Source organism: Bombus affinis, chromosome 10 (assembly GCF_024516045.1).
Source record: "Bombus affinis isolate iyBomAffi1 chromosome 10, iyBomAffi1.2, whole genome shotgun sequence".
NCBI lineage: Eukaryota > Metazoa > Arthropoda > Insecta > Hymenoptera > Apidae > Bombus > Bombus affinis.
Window position 1 is genome coordinate 13,582,283 of NC_066353.1, and position 10,789 is coordinate 13,593,071.

At 34.8% G+C, this 10,789-nt stretch overlaps 2 protein-coding genes across 2 annotated transcripts; one reads left to right on the forward strand and one right to left on the reverse strand.

Annotated features, from left to right (window-relative positions):
• Positions 1 to 549: 549 nt before the first annotated feature.
• On the forward strand, positions 550 to 4,155 carry LOC126920904 (glycine--tRNA ligase). Its single transcript, XM_050731889.1, has 4 exons — positions 550 to 836; positions 1,795 to 3,472; positions 3,547 to 3,734; positions 3,815 to 4,155. Exons 1-4 carry the CDS (start codon positions 594 to 596, stop codon positions 3,926 to 3,928), a joined length of 2,223 nt encoding a protein of 740 aa, XP_050587846.1. The 5' UTR covers positions 550 to 593; the 3' UTR covers positions 3,929 to 4,155.
• LOC126921297 (uncharacterized) lies at positions 4,042 to 6,270 on the reverse strand. The gene is made up of 7 exons (XM_050732754.1): positions 6,252 to 6,270; positions 5,916 to 6,081; positions 5,419 to 5,733; positions 5,030 to 5,193; positions 4,792 to 4,950; positions 4,338 to 4,502; positions 4,042 to 4,272 (listed from the first exon to the last, which is right to left on the reverse strand). The coding sequence occupies exons 1-7, from the start codon at positions 6,268 to 6,270 to the stop codon at positions 4,124 to 4,126; spliced, it is 1,137 nt and encodes a 378-aa protein (XP_050588711.1). The 3' UTR covers positions 4,042 to 4,123.
• Between the last annotated feature and the right edge of the window lie 4,519 nt (positions 6,271 to 10,789).

Here is a 10,789-nt window from a genome sequence, read left to right on the forward strand (position 1 = left end):
CTACAGTGTATAAAGAAAATAAAATCGTTCGAAATTAAGAAAAATAATTTTTTTGTAACAAGTAAGTTAGTTTGATAACACTACACTAATTTAATAAAAAAAAAAAAAAAATAATAAACTTATATTTGCGTACGCGCGTCATATTGTGTATTTTTTATTTTTTTCATTCTATACAATGTTATTTGTTTTGAAATATATTCTTTATGAAAAAATATAAAAATATCGTTATAGATAAAAAATGTTTTTTATTTATATTGGCATTACATCTCATAAAAGTATAAAAAGGGATATTATGCAGTATTTAGAAATATATATTAATTATTTATAAATTATAAATATATGTATGTAGCTTGTTTGAGTTATAAATAATTTAAAATATTAGAAATATTAAAAAATTATACGTTACTTGATAATAAGTTAAAATTTAATTTTATATATTTTCTTCATTTTGAACATGCTATATAATTTTAAATTTCAATTTTACCGCCAACTGTACTGTATTATGTAAAACTAAGATCCGTGGTTATTTGAAGTAGGGGGCATCACTATCGCAATCGAGCGTTTGGAAGTTGCTAAAGTGAAAAGAAACGTAAATGCAGTTTGTCTTCTGTAACTTGCAACATCTTTGTAGAAAAGCTACGCGTGATCTACGTAAGCATAACTCAATTTGTAAACAGATATTTCGGAGATTTACTATCACCGTTAGGTTAGCCGATTTCAGTAAGTGGGGTACAACAAAAAAGAATCGTAAACTGAAAATACAGATTACACAAGATATATTAGACCCAAAGATGGAAGAAATATTGTCTTCTCTTCGGAATCGTGTTAAGGAACAGGTAAATTCCATATGGCTGATATATTGTTATTAAGTATTCTAGTCTACAAATTTGAAAAATTCGAAATTTTTTTTTCATATTTTCAAATTTTAGACATTTACATACATTTACGTTTAGAGTTACAGCCATTTTTGTGACCATCTGTTCCGATCTGACCGGAACAAATGAACAATAGACGGTAGACGCTATCCCAGTAAACTTGTCTCAAAACTTTAAACGCGTTTTTCTCGAAACTACTTTTTTCGAGTTAGCGTGCACGATATCTCAAATTCTAATGAACCGATTTATTTGAAATTTGTTGTGAATGTTCTTTATACATTCCTCTATCGCCTCAACCACGCTCAGATCAAAATTTTTAATTTTACTATTTTAAAAAAATTTGGAATTGCCAAAAAAACACGTCAAAAAGAAAAATTTTTTTTCAAACGGCCGCCATTTTGTGAAAAAATATTTTTTTGACTTTTCCAAGGTTCATGCTATAGCCGCAACTATACTAATTAAGAGTCCGCTCGGCTTTTTTGATTCAGATGACCAGAAGGGTTGAAATCCTGCACGCCAGGACACCCATTTTTTTGGACCTCCCACTTTGCCAGCTCATAATTTTGTTAATTTTGAGTTTTTTTCGGTTAATTTTTTATGTAATCTTAAAATATCAATAGACAAATGATAAAAAAAATAGATATTAAAGATATTTTATGTTTCGTTTGTACAGAGCTTCAGAAACCGCCTGGAATTCATGCCTCTAGACTAGAATACCCTCTTAACAAAAAACTTAGTTATACATATAATAGATATATAATGGATATATAAATATATTTATATAATGGATATGTAATTTTCATTGTCGTAGAGCTTGCAATTGAAAAAAAAATATATTGTTAATTATGGCATTTTATTTAATGTTAATATTTTTTCATGTTATATGTTAGTATTATATCATTATTTTTTATGTTTAAAGGGTGACTATGTGCGAAAACTCAAGGCTGATGGTGCTTTAGAAATAGACATCAAAATGGCAATTGCTGAGCTTAAACATAGAAAAAAGTTGTTGGAAGATAAAGAAGTATCCCTTTCACATATAATATTTGATAGGGCAAGGATGGAAGATCTTTTAAAACGTAGATTTTTCTTTGACCAATCATTTGCTATTTATGGGGGAATTAGTGGACAATTTGATTTTGGCCCTATGGGTTGTGCATTTAAAGCAAATCTAATAAATACATGGAGAAACTTCTTTATATTAGAAGATCAAATGTTAGAAGTAGATTGTTCTATTTTAACACCAGAACCTGTACTCCAAGCATCTGGACATGTGGACAGGTTTACTGACTTAATGGTGAAAGACGTGAAAACTGGAGAATGTTTCAGATTGGATCATTTGATTAAATTACATTTAGAAAAAGTAATTGGTAATAAAAAAACTGATGAAAATGTAAGCAAAGAATGTGAAGATACTATTACTAAATTAGATGGAATGACTAAGGAAAGAATGATAGAAGTTATGACCAAATACGATATAAAGTCCCCTACTACTGGGAGTGATTTAACAAAACCAATAGAATTTAATTTGATGTTTGGAACTCAAATTGGTCCTTCTGGGCTTATGAAAGGGTTTTTAAGACCAGAAACTGCACAAGGTATTTTTGTAAATTTTAAACGACTACTTAATTTTAATCAAGACAAGCTGCCATTTGCTGCAGCTCAAATTGGAAATGCATTCCGTAATGAAATTTCTCCTAGATCTGGTTTATTAAGAGTAAGAGAATTTACTATGGCAGAAATAGAATACTTTTATCATCCTTATGAGACAAAGCATCCTAAATTTGAAGATATTAAAGATTTAAGTGTACTGTTATATACTGAAATAGATCAAATGGAAGGAAAGGGTGCACAGTATATAACTTTAGGTGATGCTGTGTCACGTTTAATTATAGAGAATGAAATCTTAGCATATTTTATAGGTAGAATTTATTTATTTTTAATTAAAGTTGGAATTGATCCAAAAAGATTACGTTTCCGTCAACACATGGAAAATGAAATAGCTCATTATGCATGTGATTGTTGGGATGCAGAATGTTTAACTTCTTATGGTTGGATAGAATGTGTTGGTTGTGCAGATCGTGGTTGTTATGATCTCGAGCAACATGCACGATCTACTGGAGTAAAATTAGTAGCAGAAAGAAAATTGCCAGTACCAGGAAGTAGGGAATTGCTCAGAGTAGTACCAAATAAAGTTATTATTGGAAGAACGTTCAAAAAAGAGAGTAAACTCGTGCTAGAGACTTTGGAAAAAGCATCTGAAAATAATATTCTTACTATGCAATCTGATTTTAATTTAAATGGAGGAAGTGAAATATCACTTCCAAATGGTACCAAAGTATACATTACAGAAAATATGGTCGAAATAGAAAAATATAGGAAGACTATATATGTAGAAGAAGTAATTCCATATATAATTGAACCATCTTTTGGTATTGGTCGTATTATGTATGCAATTTTAGAACACAACTTTAAAATAAGAGAAGGAGATGAGAAACGAACTTATTTCAGTTTGCCACCAATCGTAGCTCCTTTAAAGTGTTCAGTGTTACCACTCAGTAGCAACAATGAATTTGTACCATTTGTAAAACAACTATGTATGTATTCTAACTTTTCAAAATTGATAAATTTTAGAAAAAATACTTACTTAAGCGTTGTTTTCCACACACAGCTCGGAATCTCACTAAAGTAAACGTTTCGCATAAAGTCGACGATTCTTCTGGTAGTATCGGACGTAGATACGCACGGACAGATGAAATTGCAATACCATTTGGCATCACCATAGATTTTGATACTTTGAAAGTACCTCATACTGCTACACTTCGTGAAAGAGACAGCATGGGACAAGTTAGAATAAATGTGAGTAGGCATTTTATAATTTTTAAAATACAAATAGAAATACAAAGTCTACAAAAATTAAGTTATTGTTTGAATTACAGTTGGACGAGATTCCAGATGTAGTAAAAGATCTATCTGATGGTAAACTTACATGGTCTGAGGTCGAAAAAAAATATCCCAAATTCGAACAACAAGAAACAACAGAAACAAAGTAATATATATTAAAGGATTAGCCTATTTGCTATAATAGTAATTACTATTTTGCATTTATAATGCGCATATTACAGACGTTAACGTGTATGTTATTTTGCAAAAATAATTATATAAATGCAAAAATAATTATATAAATGTCGTTAATGAAACAGAAATTTCGATTTTTGTGATTCTAATTAAGAATGTATGAATTTTAGTTAACAGCAATAAAAATCGATATTAAATTCAATACCCATTCTATCAAAATCGCATTTGAAACAAGCCATCATACACCTTATACTCTTTATCCATTTCTCTTTATCTAAACCATTAACATCTTGAAGTTGCATATTAACACGATAAACATCTGAAAAACAGAGATTGATAGACGCTGATATATATTAATTTATATTGTGTATATTAAGTAATTACTGCAATGACCAGATCGTATTTGACAGCACATAGCACAAAGTGTATTAAATGTTCGAATTTCGCCGATATATTCAAAAACACGAAGTGATGGTAAGTAAATAAGGAGTCGTCTTAGTTGATCATCCAAATTCTGTCGATTGTGCCATAATTGCAGGGATAAGTATACTACATAATAGTAATAACGGTTATCTAACGTATAAAAATTAAAAAATTATAGAAGCACGAAAAGTAATTCAAATACATAAGGTATAATTGATATCGATAATCGAAATATCACTTATCGATAAAGAGTTAGTACCACGAACTATTCGTAGACGGCGTACAATGATTCGCGCTTCAAATTTTAGTTGCGGTTTACGAATCGAAATAGCGATGATAAAAGTAATTTAGAACGATAAAAAAATACAAAATGCTTAATTATTTTAAGTATAAATAATTTCATTATTTCGATTACCTAGAGTATCCGAATACCATGTGCAAAGTGTTTTAATCGTGCAATCGAGATACCATGGCTGTCGAAATTTCAAATCGATACTCGTTGATAGTGCAAAAGTATGGATTCGAGTATGTTTTGTAAAAAATTTTTTATGGATATCATATCGTGGTATTCCTACTAAAAATACAAAAAATATATGTATTTATGTACGTCTAATTTTTGGTATGTTATTAATTGTTATGAAATTCTGTCATACTAATAGCATATTGTACTTTCAGTACTGGTGCCCAAAAATGTGCTGCTCTCCAAGCGCTATCCGGTATTACGACTTTTTCAATATCATATTCATCTTCTGCTTTTTGTATAATTTCTTCTTCTGAACACAATAGCTGTAACCAATGCCAATTTGTTCCAAGTTTCCTACGATTGAATCTTAAGGTAAGTACATGTTTTTTTAATGACACCATTAGTTATACGTAATATTATATTTACATGTTTCAACAAACGATTCGTAACTATTACAATAGACGACTTAGGCAAGATGAGTAAATTATTTTTAACTGTTAGAGTGGTATCGTAACGATCAAAATAATAAAGTAGATTAAGATAAAATAATAGAATAGATTAAGTAGTGAATCTAATTACTTGGCCAAATTGACGAGTAGATCTCCCGTGGGTGTCGCTATGTACGCGTAGTTTACAGATAAAGTAGTGAGAAACTCCAAGCAGCCAATGGCGCGGAACCAGTCGCATATCTTGATTTCTTTGTCCGTATAAAATCTTGATTGTTCGTGATGACTAGGATCCACCGCGAGGCTTACCATTTTCTCAAACGCGTGCCAACAATATACGTGTCTCATTGTTTTACGGGAGTTGTATAATGCCAATAGTAGTCGTACACCTTCGTCTGGCGTTAACGACAAACCTTCCAGACAAATAGATTCTAGTCTAATCTGTTTACTACAATGTATGATATACATATAGACTAAGTTTTATTTTTGTCGTATTTTACAATTTTGTGTACATGTTGTTTTGCAATAACACGACGCAATTGAAAAACGCAATTAAATTTAAAATTTATATGATTACCGTTTGTTGTAAAGTTCATGTTATTTCTACATATATGTAGTATATCGACTTACCAGAGGAGTCGTTCTAGACGAGTTATCAATTTCTTCCGGCCAATTCGATCAAACGTTTGTAACCGAATCAATTCTGCCCAAACGCTCATACCCCTCTTGCTTTTTTGGCTATACAGAAGTCTATAACGTAGAAAACATATTTTTGAATCAGAGATATTCGATAATTCTATATACTATATTCTCTGTTTTATTATAATACTTTGCTTGAAGCGCGAGATAATTGAGTTTTTAGTAACATCGAATTGCAATAATAATTTACTATTATCAATGGTTTACTTTATAATTCATGAAGCTTAGATTTATTGTATATGAATAGTAGAAAAAGAAGTAATTTACTCTTTAAATCCAATCGCATCGATTATACAAGTGTGTAAATTCGCCGATCAAAGATTACATAAACGATATAATCGGTTTGATCAAGTCACTATAAGATTCTTACTTGGCCAATGTAACGAGCAAAGCGTGATTCACTTGTTTCTGGTAGGGATGTGAGTTTTTCATCGCGGTTGAATACAAATGCCAGTAGAAACGGCCCTGGGCATAATAACTTTTTAATTACCAGCCACCGCACGTTCTCACCGACCGACATTCGTAATTGAGTTCTAGCCGTTCGGGTTAATTGAGTTCTCGGCTTTTGAATTCGCCGGGTTTCCTCCGGTGATATACGTACCTCCCTCGAGGGCAAAGGCAAATTCAGCGCCGCCCTTGGAAACGCGGCCCTCTCGCAGTGCACCATCATTTCCCAGTGTCTGCGAGACTCGTTCGTGTATCGCGTTCTGTGAACCATATTGTCTAATTTTTTCATTTTCTCGTTCTTTGCGTGTCTTTATCGCGATGGAAATATTACCTGGAAAGTTGTTCAAGCAGTTCTTTGACCAGAGGATCTGATTCTTCTGGCATGCTGTAACATGCTGAGAGCGGCCTCCAGATCGATGCGGATGATTCTTTCGTATCGTAGCTATTTTACGATGAAAAATTAAAAATTATGAATCTGTAGCAAGTGTTGTAGCAACTTTTGAATATTAGTCATGCACGTTACATCGAATTGTCCTCCTGTTCATTGGAAAGTGAATTGGATTCGGCCGATGCATTGTAACAAGTCGATAAGTCATTTTGACAAACAGAAATATTATCCCTGTCGAAATAAGAATTCGTGACACACTCTATCCATTACGATGCATTACGCATTTTGTTGTATTATTAGGATAATATTACTTCATACACGACTTCTCTGTGCTTTGAGAATCTATATTTGATTTGTCTGGTAGATCGCAACAGATCGAATGGTTTGCACAAATATGATTCGTTATATGGGTCTCCGATTTTTCTAATTCGCTGCAACGCAATACGTATCTTCGACATACTGCTGTAGTCAAAGACATTTTTCTGAAAATAAAAGAAAAGCTAAGAAATTTCGTATAAAAAAGGTTAAATTATTACATTTCCATGTCCAAATGACGTATAACGATTTGTAAATGTTTTATTTTAAGTATGAAACAAGTGAACGTATATTTTACATATTACGCAAATATAACAATTTTCCTTTTCAATGTCATTATCATCAGCGCTCTTTCCATCTGATAATAGCATTTGCTTCAATGATTAATCAAAGGGAAATTTTAAGAAATTTTAATAAGCCATGGAAAGAAATACATTAACGTTGCTCTGTTGTTAATCGAATCTCACATAGATAGATAGAGCGATACAATGAAGAAACGTACACATTTATTGATTTTTGGCAGAGATATAGAAACATGGAGGCGATGATAGCAGTCTTTTGTTCGTCATCGAAATTATATATCCATTCGATCGAGTATTGGGCAAAGCGCAATTTACTCTTTTACAAATCTGGAGGGCCACCCATATGTTTATAAGAAAGCTTAGAGCAAAAGACGGAAATAAATTTCTTGCCTCTTTGAGCACAAAGAATTTCTATTTCGGTGACCGTTGCTGGCGCATGCATTGTTTTAAGGTATTTTACGATACAGAGAAGGGCTATGGAATAGAGAAGGAGAGACAAGAAAGAAAAAGCGAGACATTTACAAGGACTGAACTCGAACCACGAGTTCGTGGGTGCGGTTCCAATTATCCACAGTGGCTCTCAGAAAGGAAAAAGGACCAGTGGAGCCCCTAGGCCGCAAAAAGGGTGGGGTCCTCTTACCGTTCCGTTTTCTTCCTCTTTCTTCATTCAACCCTCCCGGAGAACGTGTCGAATCGATTCTCCTCGACTCGTTTGCAAGCCGTCCGCCGAGTGACATACCGGATACGTGGTTGCCGTTCATTATCATTTTTTATTCCCACGGAGAATATTTCGTGTACTTTTGACCAATCTCGTTTCGAAGAACTTATCCATTTTATTAAGATGAAACAAAAGGTACATGATGACGAAAACGACAGGGGGATAAGATCGACGTCGTTCATAGCTCTTTCAACGCTTGAATCTGTGTTAAAACAACATCGTTCTATTTTTCTCTTCTTAACACATATTCACGTTCATCGTCATGTCGATGATGGTTCTGCTGGCTATCGTTCGGAAGGGTCCATTGGGAATTGTCTCGTTTCTTCTCTTTTTATCTGCTAGGCAGCTATTTCTTGCTCCAGGCTCATTCAACTGAAATCCATTGAGTTGCAACAACTTGCATCCTGTTTCTCGTTGGTACGAAACTATTTTCCGGTTACAACGATCCCGAAAATAGTTCGACCAAGAAGAAAATCTGTTTGTTTGCACCGTGGCAGGTCTGCGTTGTCGTTATTAGTGTTAAACGTGTTCGGTTAAAATCGAACGTGAGATTCCTGTTTTCGTTGACTTATAGGGTGCAGCTACCTGCGTAGGTGCACGAGGCATTCCCCGACGGTAGGCTATCCGTTTGAAAAAAATTACATCGGTCCCTTGACCGATTTTTGTCTTTCGCGGAATAGCTCGAGCACGTAACCCTGGAAATTGTGAATTATATGCGAAACAGAAATTCGAAATCGCGTGCTACGCCATTTAAATATTATCTAGTAAATTGGAGTTGACCAGTTTGAATGTAATCATCTTAATATCAATTTATTAGTATTTATCTACGTCTTTATCGATAAAGATATAAAAATGAATTACCTCTGCGATGAAACGAGGAACACTGTAAAATACAGGACAGGTATACAGGAGTACCGTGTAAATGGTATTTTCGTCCATATCTATGAACGACGTTATCAGCGAACGAACGTTTCATGTGTTGCAAGCTGATAAGTTTAATCGAAGCAAAACGACGCGCGGCTCCAAACTTACGAATGAATAGTATCTATGCATCGGTAGTTAGCGTAACATCATGGCGCGATTGCGAGTAACGCGCTACGAACTCGATGTTTAATCCTTTCCAGGGGAGGGAACGGTGTGAAAAAAAATCAATCGCGTTATCTGTTGCGCACGGCGGTTTGCAATTAAAAGTCTCTTCCTAGATGCAGCTTCATGAAAAGACGCATTAACTGTTCTCTTGGTTTACCGGGGCACCCTGTACGATAGTAAAGCGTACGATAACGACCAAGTAAATTGTATCGCGAACGTTTTACGCTTTCATTTGCATAAATATTCGTCGGTGTTCGCGATCTTATATGACTTTGAGAACTACGATGTCCGTTACCGACGTACGTAGCGTCCGTTCCAGCAGAATTTATTCGGTGCAACGCACTTTTGTTTTTTCCCTGCAAGAATCCCATATTGCGTCATCACGTTTGCGCCCCGAGACTTTGTGTAGGATTTTACGACTGGGCGAGGTGTTCTAAAGTTGCTCTATCCGGTTTTATCCCATGTAAAAAACTATTAAACATCTCAGCTCATTAAGTGCATTCGCTTGTAGAAGGTTATCAAATAAATTGCCGATAAGATGATGCAGGTAATTAATGACGGTATGCCCATTATAAATTGTAACGCTGATATAATTCTTAACGTTTCCGTGAATGTAACCGCCCGTCGTTTCCTCGTGATTCGAGGCATATTTCCGAACACACATACCTACGCGTCAAATCGCGTTACTTTCTATTCGCATTCGTCTCTGTTTCGCATTCGAATCTCCGAAGCGTTTCGGAGCGCACCGCTGCGTAAATGGCAAGTGCCTTTAGAGATTTTCGAATTAATCGAGAACCACGTTTACAAGATTCCTCGAACACTAACAGAAGTCTAAGTTACCGCATGGCCAAGTTCCGTGTCCTTAACGAGCGCTACACATTCTTGAAATTTTATCGTATGGTTGAAGATCTTGTCGACCATCTCGCGACAGCTTTTCGATCGTTCTCGTTTCTTTTTTCTTACCGTGAAACCGCGTGTTCCGTTCCAAGCAGGACTCGGGAGGGGTGCGGATTTATAGGCTTTAATTAAACGCTATTCATTAGGCTCGGTAGCCGAAAATGGCTCGAACGTCCCCGAAAAGCACCGATTAGGTAGCCAGAATCACATTAGACCACACAAGTAGATGCAACCTTTCGTCAGCTGGTCGATGATAATTTTATATGAATTTCTGCGGATGCGATTTTATCAAAAATCATTCCATCTTCTTAATATATCGCGTTGCGAACCTGTTCGATGTTGGCCAAGAAAAACCATCGTTAACCATCGTTATCTAATTTTAGGCCGGTGATTTTTTACTAAGACGCATTATCGTTTCACTATTCCAGCTGGCTAAAAGGGGTTGCCTTTATAACTTCTCAAAAACCGAGCTCGATGAAGCGGTCTGATTAGGCGACTTGATTTATCTTCTTCGTCGAGCAGATATAGCTAGTGGCCTTCGTTTTCGGTCTCTTTCTTGGGCATGCAATCTCGTTAAAATTTATTCATGATTCGGTACCGCGAACGCATCCTTAGTAAGACCCCACCGGGGACTGGTCGGACTGGTCGC